The sequence below is a fragment of the Scomber japonicus genome, chromosome 4 (genome assembly GCF_027409825.1).
Source record: "Scomber japonicus isolate fScoJap1 chromosome 4, fScoJap1.pri, whole genome shotgun sequence".
Classification (NCBI taxonomy): Eukaryota; Metazoa; Chordata; class Actinopteri; order Scombriformes; family Scombridae; genus Scomber; species Scomber japonicus.
In genome coordinates, this window is record NC_070581.1 from 12,465,010 (window position 1) to 12,480,354 (window position 15,345).

General features: G+C 39.0%; 1 protein-coding gene across 1 annotated transcript in view; it reads right to left on the reverse strand.

The window, feature by feature from the left end:
* The window catches only part of sema3bl (sema domain, immunoglobulin domain (Ig), short basic domain, secreted, (semaphorin) 3bl), a 50,621-nt gene that overhangs the window by 12,551 nt on the left and 22,725 nt on the right, over window positions 1-15,345 (reverse strand). Inside the window, exons 4-6 of the mRNA XM_053317925.1 lie at window positions 6,645-6,735; window positions 2,899-3,015; window positions 2,155-2,297 (exon numbers count right to left, since the gene is read on the reverse strand). Coding sequence (XP_053173900.1) covers window positions 2,155-2,297; window positions 2,899-3,015; window positions 6,645-6,735 — 351 coding nt within the window. The remainder of the gene's footprint in view (window positions 1-2,154; window positions 2,298-2,898; window positions 3,016-6,644; window positions 6,736-15,345) is intronic.

Consider the following 15,345-nt stretch of genomic DNA (forward strand, 5'->3'; position numbering starts at 1 on the left):
AAATTACACCTCAAATTATATTACAGTACTTGAGACAAAAATGGAGCATTGCGGTAGGTCATGCAAGCACAGAAGTCAGTTTATAGTCACATACTCCACACACCCTCCAATCATGTAACTTCTTTCAACAGGCGGTTCCTATAAACAGTTTGTGTTCATTCAGTCTACTTATAACAATGTGGAGTCCTGACCTCACTGCTACACTACTGCCTGCCTCAGAATTTAACCTCTCTATCAACCTTCTGCATTAGCATTCAGCTGTTTGTGATGTTTCTTTTTTAATGTGTTCATGTTCGTCAAATGTTGTGTATCGCTTTTTTTTCTTCCCAGAGCACCACATAAGCACAGTCACACCACCACACTACAATGCATTCTTGAACTGTGCTGACTGAACACTTGAAGTGGATTCAACTACATGTACGCAGAATGCAGTGTCTCATGAATCATTTAATATGAATAAATGTATACAGTGATACAGTATGTGTGTGCTTTGGGGTACGCGTGTGTGTGTCCTTCACTCTCCTTTTTTGATACAATTTTAAAAGTGTGTAGGATTTAGTGGCATCTAATAGTACATTTGAGGACTGCAACCAACTGAATACATCTCCCTTCCCCTCCTCTTCCAAGCATGCAAGAGAAAAGCTCTCTAAAGCCAGTGTTTGGTTTTTCCATTCTTGGCTACTATAGAAGTGGAAGAAGGACCTGCTCCCTGTGTAGATATACTGTAAAGGACTCATTATATTCCATTTCTCCTAATTGATCCCCCTAAATCCTACATGTGGGAACATAGGGAAATTTTCAGCTATGTGTGTAAGTCTAAGAAGATGCATGGACATTTGTGTGTGTGTGTGTGTGTGTGTGTGTGTGTGTGTGTGTGTGTGTGTGTAAGTGTGTATTGAGGATCAGTGGTGATAATTGCCTGTCTGGAAAGAAGCACCACATGGGGAAGTGGTGACAACTGTTCAAATTTGCCCGAGGAAGAAAAAGGGGGCTATGGAGGAAATGCTATTATATATATATGTAAGGAGAGAAACAGAAACAGATCTAGAGAGGAGAAGAGGAGAGATGACGATGAGGAAGACAGACAAAGTTAGATTTTCCAGGTTTAGGGGGTATTTTGTCTGAGAAGTTTGTGCAAACTTTTCTTGGCACTGTCAAACAGTCTCTAAAGAAATCCTTTGTCTGTGCGTTTGTGTGTATTTGCTTATATTCTTGTATGCATACCTGTAATTATGAGTGAAGCATACAGCACACATATGGTTGTGTTGCATGCATATGGCACACAATTCAATGCGTGAAAGAATGCGAGAGAGCTTTCAGAGCAGATGGGGATCACGTTTTGGCAATTTGACAGCTGTCTGTGCTTTGGAAAGAAAAAGGATTCATATATCATTGTGTATATCATGATGCTTTCGCAGTCCTTTGGGAAAATGTAAATATTTGATTGCCCAAAAAGACATTCATTTTTACCACAAGAGGTTTGGAACTGTCATAATAAGAGGATAAACCCATAAAAGCATTAACTCCACTGTTTCTCTGTCTTTATATTCCTAGCCCTAACCTTCTTCCAGGGGACTTCAATTGCAGTGCAATTCCATACACACAAATGTCTGGTGTAGATTCAAGATTTGAAACCTATGACGAATCTACCAGAAAACAAGAAAGCCCAAAAGGATTCCAAGACTCGTCCAGATCACAACTCCACAACTTCTTCCTCAAGTGAAACACCTCTGCAGATGTCTCAAACTGCGACTGGATGTTTGACTGGTCATTGTGTAATTCACCTGACCATCTGGCTTCACTCATTCCCACCTGCCAACAAAAATCTTAATCTTTCTATGTGCGCCTGTATTTAACTGAGGTTTTTGGATTATTCTGAGGAAATAAGACTTATTTTACTCATTTTTAAGTGCTTTAAGACCATTGACTTAATTAACCTCTATTGTAAATCACAAAGTGTGTTTACAATGACATGGATCATTATATTTTCCCTAAATGGAAGCTTACATTTTAACACAAAATTCTGGTGTGATATGTAGCCACTGATTAGATTTCCACTGAGCCAACAGAGGAGAGGATGCCAAACCAACAGTAAAATGCAGAAATGCTCATTATGTAATGACCAAACACAAAATAAATACTTAAGTGTCTCACCGCACACACTCGTCCAACACGTGTGTGTATGGCCCCCTCTCTGTCCCCTGCCTCCGTGGCCTTCTCCGTGAAGAAGAAATACACTTTATCATTGTCTCTGTCGTCATTGTCTGGGATGAGGTGGGCTGCGACGAACCTAGGGTCTGCAGAGGAAGATTGAAAAGAAAGGGGTGGATGTTAGAATGAGGCACATGGAAAGGGTAATTGATTTTAAGAAAAAAGCACAGACCATCAAAAGGATTGGTTATCATTTGCACCACAGCAATGCCATTAACTCCTGTAACTTTCTCACACTAAAACAAAGTTCTATCCTTTCACTTCCCTGTGTAGCACTTCTCACATACGCACAGAGATACTAGTGTCTCAATGTCTTAATTACAGTATTGTTAATATTACATTCTTATATCATATTTAGACTCATTTTTTTAAATCTCTTTTCCCTCCAGAAAATGTAAGTGATTTGATCAAATTTTCAAAATTTCTATGGCTTCACACAAATACACATTTCTGTACATTCCATTAACACTGTATACCATGGATACCTAATTTAGAGAGAGTACAATGGCAACGGTGCTTTGTTTATTTTTTATGTGATAAGTGGCTGATAATGAATGATAATCCACTACAAGGTGTCCTGATATAGAAAATAACAAACATCTAACTGTGTATTATTGTTTATTCATCATGTTGTTTGTCTGTTTTCAGTACTGAATGTAGCATATGGATTAAACAGTGAAACATTACCATGAAGAGTTTTATGGTCAGTCTCTGTCCTCATGATAGAGCGATCTCCCATACTCCTGAAGATCACAGAGTCTCTTCCCAAGAAATCTGCCGTCAGTCCTGTGTACAACTCCCCACCTTGATAAGGAGGGAGAGGCAGAGTGGGAGACAGAACAGGATGAGTGGCGGGAGATTTGTAGTAAGAAGAAAGAAAAAAGAGAAAATGTAAAGGAACTGCATCAGTGAAGGAAAAGACATTAGGGACAAAAGGTTTGGCACAGAGGAACAATAAGGAAATCATGGATGACAGAGAAAAATTTTGCGGTTTAGGGAAATGAGGCAGAGGAAGTAAAAGAGGAGAGGAAATCGAACAAATCCAATATAGAACATGCTGGGAGAGCAATCTGAAACCCAAACTCAAACATACTCGTAGTCCTCCACTGAGACCATCAGCAGCTGAATCACTTTCAATTTCAACAACTCAGAAAAATGATTTTCCTGTAAGTAGAAATAAAATACGGAATCTGTCCTTTGGCATGTTTCTTACATGACCCTAAGAGAAACCTTTAGAAGTGAAGGTTATCTGTCAGTAGACAAGGCTTGAAAACACTTCAGGACAGAAATCACTACATCATCTTCCAGATTGCCTTTTTTCCACCTATTCAGCCTATTTTTAAGACACAGTTGTTTTTAGTTTTTCACAGTATATTACCCAGTGTAGAAACTGAATCTGGTCAGACTGTATTCAGTAGTTTGCACCCATTTGATAAAATGTTGTCAGGGTCCAACATCTGATAAGATTTTTGCTTTCATATGTTTCATTACAGAAAGTGCATGAAACCTATGACCAAAATAGTCACACATTCTGTAATTATAAAATTATGTATTCATAGCAAACATATTTTCTGGGGAAACCCTGGAACCCCCTGAGGGACCCCTTTGGGGCTCCTAGACCCCTCTTTTATACCCATGACATCACTGGTTTAAGTGATTTCATGGATATAAATGTATTCGTATCTTTTCTGGCTGCCCTAGTGGTGTTAACACAAAGATCTTTCTGTAACCTTACCAAAAGACACATACGGGCAACACTAAATCAATCGGTATGACGTGTTTACACAAGCAAACAGATACACAGAGATAAGCGATGACAGAGTCTGGGGAGCTGAGCTTTGTGTTTTTGGGAGGAGATCCTGAAATTGAAGACAAGCCTTGAAGAAGAAAATGATGAATAGTGCTCTCATCATCTTTTAGTATATGTGTATCTATTTTTTTTTCTTTCTAAATTGTAATAATTTGGTTTCAAGTCTATTTCAGTACATTGGTATGCAGCAAAGGTCAAATGGAGCTTAACACAAGTTCAAGCAGTTCAAGGCTACATATTACTCATTCATTAATTCTCATTCCTCTTTCTCTCTCCCCTCGCCTCTCCTGCTCATATCAGCTGATTAAGGGTATTACTCTTAGTTAACACATCAGATTCTGCCATACTTTCTATGAACCTATTATGTCTGTTCTTCTCTCTGTCACTGTCAGCTGTCATTTCAGTACGAATCGTGCATCTTCCACCCAATTCACTTGTACTTTATCACGTCAGCGCCCAGGTCTGAGAGTCAAGCCACAAGCCTGCTCCTCTTTTCATTCCCAAGATCTCAACATTCCCATATTCATCACCAAAACCGGTGTCTGGACTCTGTTCTACTCTCGCCTTTTATAAATATGATTACATCACTTGGGGGTCTAAACGCCAAAAACACATTTTCATCTTATTATGCATGTTCATAAAAAAATCACTGTCACTTGTAAAATTGAAGTCTCTTCTTATTGAACTGGAACCTTTTGGCTTTTTATTCACTATTGATCCTTGAGTAGAAAATCCACAGAGAGGTCATTGGTCATGGTCAGAGAAAGAGCACAATCTCAGAATATGTTTGTCATTCAGACTCAAGGACAGCCCTGTAATAGGAGCTTGAACTCGAGTCGTCTGGTCATTCTACACAGAATTTGCTGAATCAATTTCACCATTAGCTGTTTTTCCATTATAGTAACTTAACAACCTACAACCTGGAGCTTCCCCTAATCTGAACTGGTTAAAGGAGTAAGGCCTGTAAGGTCTAAGTAAGGTTCTAGGTACTGCCTTGTTTTTTAATTATGTCTTACAAATCAGAATATTTTGAATATACAGTAACAGTCAAAAGTTCGGACACATCTTCCCAATGAAAAACTGTGTCCAAACTTTTGACGGGTGCTGTACATGTGATATATATATATTTTATCCCAAGAGAGAAAATAAAATGTAGCAATGCAGTGCTTGGTTATGCTACTCTGGATATTCTGGATCAGATATTGGCTGAATATTTAAAACACTCTCTCTGCAGGTCTTATCTAAACACATCTCCTGTGGTAGTAATAGTAGTGTTTTCCGTTTTGCTAACCAGCTGTTGCATTCCTGCCCCCCGGGAGTACCTACAGTAGGACCTGGGTTTGGTACCACCTCAAGTTCAAGTTTCTTTTATTACCACACGGCTAGGCTGGTGGAATTAAATAATTAAACCTCCTGAGCAGTGTTGGAATTTAGGTTCAGGAACTTGCCTCGAAAACGAGGGAGTACAGTGGAAACAAAAGCAGAACCCGTGACAATGGCTACACTGTAAGTCATGGGTTGTTAAATTCCTATAATGGAAAAGGCCTATGTGGAGAGTGAGTGACAGTTAAACTGGTGCAGGTGAACAAACTCACACAAATCACAAAACTCTCCCAGCACGTAGCACTTTATATCTTCCTAACTTTCTTTCTCTTTATATCTTTCAGTTTTTCTGAACTTATGCAGGCCTAAAGATCTCAACAGTTCAACAGCTTTGTGTGTATTGTTCTGTTTCTGTATGTGTCCACTCGGTCCACTGTTTAATCTATTGAGGTAGTGAGTATTTGGCTCTAATGTAACATTTTCCTGCCAAATACAGTGAATTGTGGGACAAATTCTGATGCTAAAAGCATACAGCTGCAAAGAGGAAGGTTAGACAGAGGGATACACACACACACACACACACACACACACACACAGCCTCAGTGGCTCTGAGGATTGTCTGTCACTAGTATAAATCAGGGTTATTTCACAAGCTAAATACTTAATGACATTCAGAGAGAAACACCCAGAATTATTTAACACTTCCAGCACACTTCCAGTGCGTGTGTGAGTGTGTCCCTTGTTGCAGTCTGCTGGGCTATTGTCATTTCCAAACATAGCAGTGCTCTCTGCAGAGAGGTGAAAGGACCAACAGACTGTTTGTGCTTTGCTTTTAGATGTGGCATATAAATAATTTAAAAACAGCAACATTAATTTGACAGTTTTTCACAGCAGGTCAAAACTGGTACTCCTTTTCCTACAAAACATCCCCAAAAAACAAAGAAAACAATGTATTGAGTAATACAAAAATAATCACTCAGTCACTCATGACCCACTAGAAGTGTATGGCAGTATATGTATCTGCAGAGACCCTCCCCTCTGTATGTATTTTCAAAATGAGTATTTGCTTCATTTGGGGCATTTCTGGGTGTCAACCCTTGGGCAATGGGTGTGTTGCCCCCAGCCAACCAGGTTACATCACTGTCTACGTCTCTCTCCTCTGCTCTCTGTCTATGTGTCAGTGATGGATAAAGAGGTCTGTGTGTCTGCTTGACCGAATGTGGGACTGAGTTACACACACGCAGAGCAGAGAGACCACAGCAGACAGGATGAAGGTCTGGGAAAATAATATGGGACATACCACTGAAGGTGCTGGCAAAGGGGAGGCTGGGGTCATGTGGGACCTTCCCTCGTCCATTCTCCACATTTGTAGGGTCCATAGTAAACACATGCTGTGGAAGAAAGAGACACAGAGGATTAGCATATTCTTCTGTTCCACAGTTTGCCAACTCTCATGTCTTTGCCAGATGTTGTTATGTTGCATTGCAGTAATGACATTTAATAAAGAATTATGAAAAATAAAAGGTAATCTTTTATGGCTCTGATCTTCAAACATTCAAAATTATGCAGACTTTGGCCCCAGTTTTTCACTCTCTTTACATTATTGTAAATAGTATGAGAGATTATGTATATAGTTTGTCTCTTCATCAAGTAAACAAATGACAAAATACACACACACACACACACACAGAGAAGGTGCTTTCTGTATTACTATGAAACTGAAATGCCTTACATATGTTATTGCTCATCTCATTAAATAGAGATTTCCAAAATTGTTGTTTACTATTTTTTTGTCCCTGATCTTGCAGTTAAAGAACTAATACCTCAACATTGTTCAAATTCAATAGTGGTATTGACAACTATAGCCTACTGTGAATTGCAATGTATGATTAACTGGATTAGATTTGTGTATTTTATTTTATTTTTATCACTCCTCCACAAGGACTTCTTTTTCTCACACTAAGAACACAGTCCGTCTGCTGCAGCATGTTGTTGAAGAAAATTTGATCAGGCAATCCTTTATAAGGGGTTAACCATTTAAGGTCATTTTTATGCCTCTATATGCTCTATTGTGCACATTAAGAATGGGGCCTGATTTCAGTTTCAGTCTTCGTTTCAGATATATTTGTCCTTCCACTGAACCCTGTGTCTGTCTGAGAATTTAGACGCTGTCTGAGTAACGAGGAAATGTAGGATCAGTGTAGTTTCCAGAGTTTAGACAAGTTTCCCACCCGGTTCCCAGACTAGATCGACCCTGAGAGCTGAGCTGCATTTTGAGGAGCCAGCAGGGCAATAAAAGGACGTGCATAACACTGTTATCGAACAGAAAATACACTTAAACTACAAACTTTATCAACAGAACAACACTGCTAACAGTTAATATGACAACAGGTACCATGACTCAATCAACATGTTCTGTGCAGTAACTGACCGTAAACATGTAAAGTCATAATCCATGACATTTCTATGTTAAAAAATTCCCATGCTGTCTTGCCAACTGGTAACAGTTTATTGGTGGCTGAAGCAACACCCTATTCATGGAATCTTTTTCACTTGCTGTGAGAAGAGTCTGGAGTCAGGTGTGGGGTTTTTTTCTTGGGAAAAATATTCTGCTGCACAGGAGGTGGTGTGGTTTATGTCATCAGCAACAGTAACACTATAGACTGTTTGGAAAATACCAGTGAGTACTCAACATGTGGGCTCTTAGCAAAGAAAATGCCCACAAAGTTTAAGAAGATTTTATGGATCACCATTTTACATTAAACTAAATATAGTTTTTTTCCAGGAAGGAAGCAATTAAACTTACAAATTGGTTCTTTCTTCGTCATTCACTAGTTGGTCAAGTTCACCTGACGAACACAGACCACATCCTTGGATTGTGTGACTTGTCAGGTCAAAACAGGGTCACTGTGGACAGAAGACCCTTTGTTTTTAGCCTTTCTTCTTCCACTTCAATGGCATCACTGTACCAGGCTGCCAGTGCAGTCTGGGTGTGATCAGTTTGAGTCCAAAGCACTCCACTCTCCAGGCTTAAAAAGGAATGGAAAGCGACAGGACGTAGGGAAAGACCTTGTGTTTGATTCAGGTCCATATTACTGATTTAAGTGTCCTCCCACTGAACTCTGTGTCTCACTCTCTGTTCCTATAATAGACAATGGAGTATTGTTATGGGAAGGGTTAGTCCCAGACTGAACAGATCACAAGGGAGATGATGACATTGAAGTCCGCTGTAAGAAACACAGAGGACAATACGCAAGTTTGGTACGTGCACCAAAACTCTTTTGTGCAATTATACGTGTTGAGTAACATGGATGTAGCAAATTGCTACTGTCAGAGACAAAGGCAAAATTATATATACACTGGCATATCCAACACGTCTTAGGAAATAAGCAGAGACAGTTCATTTTTTATTTAATCCAGATGAAGTTTTCTGAATGTTCGTGAAGAAGTTTGAATGAGTTTTACAGGTGTCAAAGTGAATATATACAGCCCACCAGCATGCACAATGCTTATACACACACTCACACTTCATTACATTTGAGACGATGGGGGATATTTAAAAAGTACTCTGAATCTTGTTCTACACAGAAAAAAGGACCACTTTTCTTCCAGCCCTTTACATCAGTATGATATCAGAAGATTTCATTTGACCTTCTCACTTGACTTTATGTAAGGTATGATTATTTATTCATTCATTTTAAATTTGTTCCACATGTGCTGTTTTTCCCCAAGATGAGAAATGCGTCATTTTGCAAAAATTGATACAGTACTGAACCAAAAGATGAATCACTTGCGAATAGAAGATGATTGTTAAGTGTACACATGAGTGTTTTTCTAAATCATACAGATACTGAACGATACAAATGTCTCTTTGAATTAATATATGCTGTTTATATAATTTTGTTCATTTTTGTTGCCCAGTAAACATTTTCCCTGGTTTCTTACATCTGTCTCATCACTTTTCTTCTGCCCTTATCTTGAATTTCTTCTGTTTTTCCCATCAGTTTTCTTTTCTTCATTGCTTTCTCTGCTGAAATCTTTAAGTCTTTAGTCATCCTTATTCTTTCAGCACCTCTTCACCCCTTCTGTTACAGAAGTTAACTTCACTGTGTCCCTAAATTCACCATCTGAGTGTGTGCTTGCATGGTTGTGCACTGCATGGTTGTGCCCAACCTTTCTCAGCGTACATGTGCATCATCGTTGCAAGAGAATGTGCCTGATTGGGGGTGTTTGTGTGTGCGCAAGTGTGTGTCTGCGTTATCTCATTACGATCCAGAGGAATGGCGTGGCTGCCTCTGCAGCTGATTAGACTGTCAGAATCACTTTGGCCAACCTCCACCAAGATAAATACACACAAGTGCTGCGATACAGAGAGAGCAAGACATCCAGGCCACTTTGTAGTCAGCTGTGCCAAGCCAAATACATCAGGGCCCCCACTACAAAACCATTTAGACAAGAGACTACCGACACACACACACATACACACACATTTGTGTCATTTAACTTGTGAGAACCTTCATTTATTTTATTCAATCATCCATCCTATCCAACCTAACCACTCTAAAGTGAGACGATGTAAATTTTAAAAAGAAGGAAGTCCTCATACAAATGAAAAGTTGGAATTCATTAGATGCTACCTTGACCAAATATAATATAATCAGGAGTTTTGGATCACACTACTTGGTCTGGTGCGATAACTAATTCATGGTGGCCAAGGTTATGTTGCTAACGTTAGCAAACTTTAGATACAACTGTATACAACTGACATTTACCATTACCCCCTAATTGTCACAGGGGCTATTGCTAAACATAGTTAGATAGTCTTGTTTTAAGATAACAATCCACTGTAAAACAGTAAAAGCAATTTTTTAACAGCAACAGATCTTTTTGTTACTAGTTCTTAAGAGTCCAAGAGTTCTTTAGGCTTCTTTCCAGACTCACTATGTTAAAACAATGCAGGGAACAATCCACTGTACTGTAGAGCCACAGATGCAGTTACAGACAGTAGTTTTACAAAATCAATAGGATATAGAGGTACATAATCTATAGAGTAAGAAGGAAAAAACTAATTATTTACGCCCTTGCATACTGTACACTCAGCATGTAAGATTGAAATGCAGTTACAGTACAAGCAGAGTCTCAGGTGTTTTTTTTCTTTGACATCGGTGGAAGAACTTGTTCTTAATTTTCCTTGTCTTTCTGTCTTCGTGAAGACATTGGTTCCACCAGTGTAAGAAAAAAAGTATGTTACAAGCAGCAGAGGAGAAAAAACAACACTTTGAGGTTTTATCATGTCATACCACCCAGTCACAGCTTCTTGGCTCCCATTTCTGTCTGTCCTCTTCCTCTGTCCCACTGAGTTAAACAAAGCAGACATCCACCTTTTGTACTCCCTCCCTTTCATCTTCATCCTCCCTCACTGTGCACGATTTGATGTTAAGTAGAAGTTTATGCCACAAGAGCATATAAAATATGGCAAAAAGTGAACAGAGGCTTCCCTTTTAAGTTTCATGATTTGAATCATCTGTCAATAGTTCTAGGTTTTATCTTTAATCTCTCTCATGAGTCTTTTAAGTTGTCCGTTTGACAAGTTGGCTACATATTATAGTACCTACACACAGTCTATAATTTAAAATAAGGTGAAATGTCTCAAAAAGTCTAATATTTAGACTCCAAGCTACTTACAGGCAACTTGGCCAACCGACAGACCTCATTTGACTTCATGTTGTGTTTGGCCTTTTCCTCCCTGTCCAGTCAGATCACGACTGGGCTCCCTCTCTCTGCACTCAGCTATCACTCTAGCAAAAGCATGAGAAGCTCACTCTCCAATTTCATCATTCTTTGCTTTTCACTCAACTCTGATCTCTAATTTGTTTTTCAATTTTTGTATGTTTTGATCTTGTTTTCATCTCCGTCTCAAGAGGTCTTATCTTCCTTTCACAGAAGGGAAAAATGAAAGAGAAGGACACAGAGGCTATAAGAGAAGAACAGAGAGGTAGCAACATAAAAGTTGGGGGAAGAAAATGAAAGAGAAGATAAAAAATATGATGATAACGTAGGGAAAAAGGGAGGGAGAGACAGATATAAGAGCTAATTAAGAGCCATGGTGATCATTATAGAGAAAGTTTGATAGGAGATGCAGAGTAAAGGAGCAGAAAAGACCCAAAAAGGCAGAAGCAGTAAAGTAAGCCTGAAAGAGGCTTCATTTATCTCCAGTTTTTAGAGCTTTGATCCAAAGGCAACATGCATGAGTAAACAAATGAAAGGATGATATATGAGCAATTAAGTTTTCGTTATGTTTCAAATTTTCTCAGTCCACTTTTCCACCCTATTGCCCTTAAAAGTGTCTTATGTCTTATAGCACGTACTTACCCAGAAAGTTACTTTCTAAATGCCAAAAAGCTGATTATTAAGTAAAATGGGCTTGAGCTTTGGGCTTTGGGCTTTTAACCAAAAAATGATTTTCCAAACTGCTTCTAAGGCTATTTGTATGTTCTCATGTGTGTATAGCTTTGACTCTTTTTTTCCAGTTCTGTTAGTTGTTGTTACATTTCTATAAATGTCTGCTTTACTGTATGTGTGTGTGTGTCAATCTGTGTCTTTCCATGCATTTGCTTTTATATATTTATGTGTATATGAGAATGTCTTTCATCATGTTTTGGTGTGTTTCTGTCTGTATCTCTGCATATTTATTCGTTTAAGTTTGTGTCATTTGTTTGGTTTGACTGTGTGTGTATGTGTGTGTGTGTGTATTCGTGCATGTGTGTGTGGTCTGCTTCTCTGTATGTCGTCACTGGAGTGCGGTGGTTTATTTTCATTTCTATGACACTGCTCCGGCAGCTGTGTCATTCACCATGGGGACTCCTGTGAGTGTGTGTGGATAGAGTGAATGAGGAAGAAACACATGGGACTTTTTTTTAAGAATTAAGATACACATCTGTATGAGGTAAAAAAAAAATCATGTAAAATACTCCGTGACACATTTATTCACAAAATTCAAACTTATTGCTCAACAGTGTCAAAGTGGTTTTGGTGGTCCTGAAATCTTAACCACAACCTCAGAAAAATATGAAAACTCACTTCCATCGTGTTCTTATAATAACTGGTGGTTGGAAAATACACTTCTTCTCTGTTTTTATCTTTGAATGTAAGCATGAAATAAAGTTAAGATTAGCTGACACTAAAGAACAATAATAGCTTGTCCAATACTAATATTTTTTTTAAAACATTGACAGCACAATAGCCTCTTTCTTTACTCAAGCGCAGCTGATGTAAAATGAACCTAACTTACATTTCTAACAACATTTGAAAGGTTTAGTGTAAAATCTGTGACAGTTAGATGGCAACATAAGACCAAGACAGAAAGAGGTGGTATGAAAGAGACACAAAGAGTATGTCTATGTCTGCCCTAAACTGAGATGAAACACCTAAGGGGTCAAAGGTCATCCCACCCAGAGTCCAGTCAGATGGCTCACAGCCTTTGTTCCCTGGAGGGGTCAGACAAACAAATGGGTGTGTGTTCTCCACTAGTTAACTATTGGTTAAATAAATGGACAGGCTCCCTGTGGTGTCATCCATCCAGACAGACTAGTTGAAGGGACACAGTGTGGTCAGCGTGATGCTGAACACACATACATGGGCTGGAGAACAGCTGGTGTCTTAACATCAGTCAGTACAGCTGAGGTGGTCTGAGTTTTAACACACATACAGCTGACACAATCCAGGAGTTAGACCATACACAACTAAACATGCAAAGATACACACACAAACATACCATCTCCCCATCATAAACATATACATCCACATTCCCTGGTGTAAGTAAAACAAATGCAGAAATGTTTGCACAGAGGGTTGCACCACTTTCAGCATCATAAACTAGTCAACAATGAGTTTTAACTCAGAAATTACAACTTTGCCATTTGCAAACATGGATAACAATCTTTTACTTGCGAAGGCTAAGAGTTGTCTGAACAAATATGCTTCAAAGTTGTCATTCTAGGCCCTCTCGTAGGCTATATGCAAATATTTCTGAGTTAAATGCACTGCAAACCTCAAGTAACAGAGTTGAATCATCACTAAATTACACTTAAATTGCAAAAACTGCCACGCTTGCCTAGATGAATCACTGCAAAAAAAGACTAAATTAAAAGCAGGACAATGTTTGTAAAACTTTTAAGCAAACCCACTGTCCACACAGGTGGGTTTTACAAAGCAAAGTGTGTTTTTGTTTGCTTGAATTAGCTAAAAATATCTACACATGGCATTTGATTGGTTCCCAGCAATGTATGTCTTCAAGAGCTGTGCTTAACTACCAGCAGAACTGAAAACAGTCTCTTTTAAAGCACTTTACATTTTAATCCTTCATTTGCATTGCATGTCCTTTTAATGATTTTAAAGCAAAGGGGGGGGGGGTTGCATGTTTTTATATTGTTTTATTTCCAATTCTTACTGTTAAATGTTTGTTTTATGTTAAGCACATTGAGATGCCATTGTGTATGAAATGCGCTATATAAATAAAGCTGCCTTGCCTTGTTTTGCCTTTCCTAAAAAGTCCCTGGATAAAAGCTTGTGTGCTCTCTGAGGATTCAAACAGATGACCTAACATGGCTGCTCAGTTCTTTAGCCCAGCATATCCCCTTTCATGATTCTGCTGAATTGATTTTGTATCACCATTTTTTGTTCTCCTTGTTCTCAACCATTCAGACCACTGTATATTGTTACTGGACTCAAAGTTATTTAGTACTAGCAGTGTTTTTCATGAAGGCCATAAAACCCGGTCTGGTAAAAAAAAAAAACCCACACTGAGGATGACAGATTGAGAGGGAGGCAGAAAATGGCACGAAGGAGAAAACTCTGACTGTGACGAACACCCAATCCACAGACATGAAAAGCCCTGTAATACACCTTTCTGTACTTTATGTGCACATAAGTCACACAATCCACTACATACACACTACTCCCAGTAAAAGGTTGGCACTCTCCCACCACAATGTCTCATTTCCCTTCCGCGGCTCTTTGCCAGCATTTCCACTCTCCTCATGCCCAGTTTGACCCCCTCCTGCTGGGGCCGCCAATGTGGGCTTATGGGACTGCAATCTGGAGGACCGCTGTGAAACAGCGAGCTATGAGTCTGTCTTAATGGCTCCATTCATTGATTCTTGCCTTTCAAATGGCTCCAAGTGTGAGACTCTGCAGAGGGTCCCACGAGCTAAGTGGTTGCATGGAGAGCCAGCCTGTGCAGTTGAAAAGATGTGTAGAGGGCCTTATGATGCAGCTGAGTAGCCTGACAGAGAAACTCAAGCATAGCTGTCCGCTGAGGCTTAACCTTGAACCCCGGGGATCTGAGCACAGAACAGGCTGGTCCAGGCTGAGGATTTCTAAAAAGAACATTTTGGCACCAATCACCTTTGTTCCATTAGCCTGATTTCCTCAACAGGAACATTTGGAGGCCACCCAGTGATTCTTTATCATCTCATATGTACATTATAATATATACAGTAGGGTCAAAGAGTCTATATGTATAAATATACACACACACACACAGACACAATCAATTTAGAATCAACTTGTCTTGTGTCATTGAGCAATAATTTAATTCATTTAATTTAATTTAATGTGAATCATATATAAGTCAAATAAAAAATGTAATGTAAATAAAGAATGTAATGTTAAACTGAACTTACATAAAATTATACCCTAACTGATATTTCAGCCTACTTTAGCCAATAGTTTTGGTTTTCAGACATGCATATTTACCATTCAGAACCCCCCCACTACACAATAAATCCATGAGCAAGTATACTGTGGATTGGTGGAGACCAACACAGACCTAAAATGAAAGCTAAACCTGTACTTACATTTATCAAGTGGACAGAAACACAATGAATGGCACTAGATGTGTAAGTAAGGAGCCGTTTGCTAACTTAAGTTGGCCACTGCTGTAAAGTCAATCTGCCCACTAGCAGTCAGAAATAGCTTCATGCAACTTCTCCAATAACCGT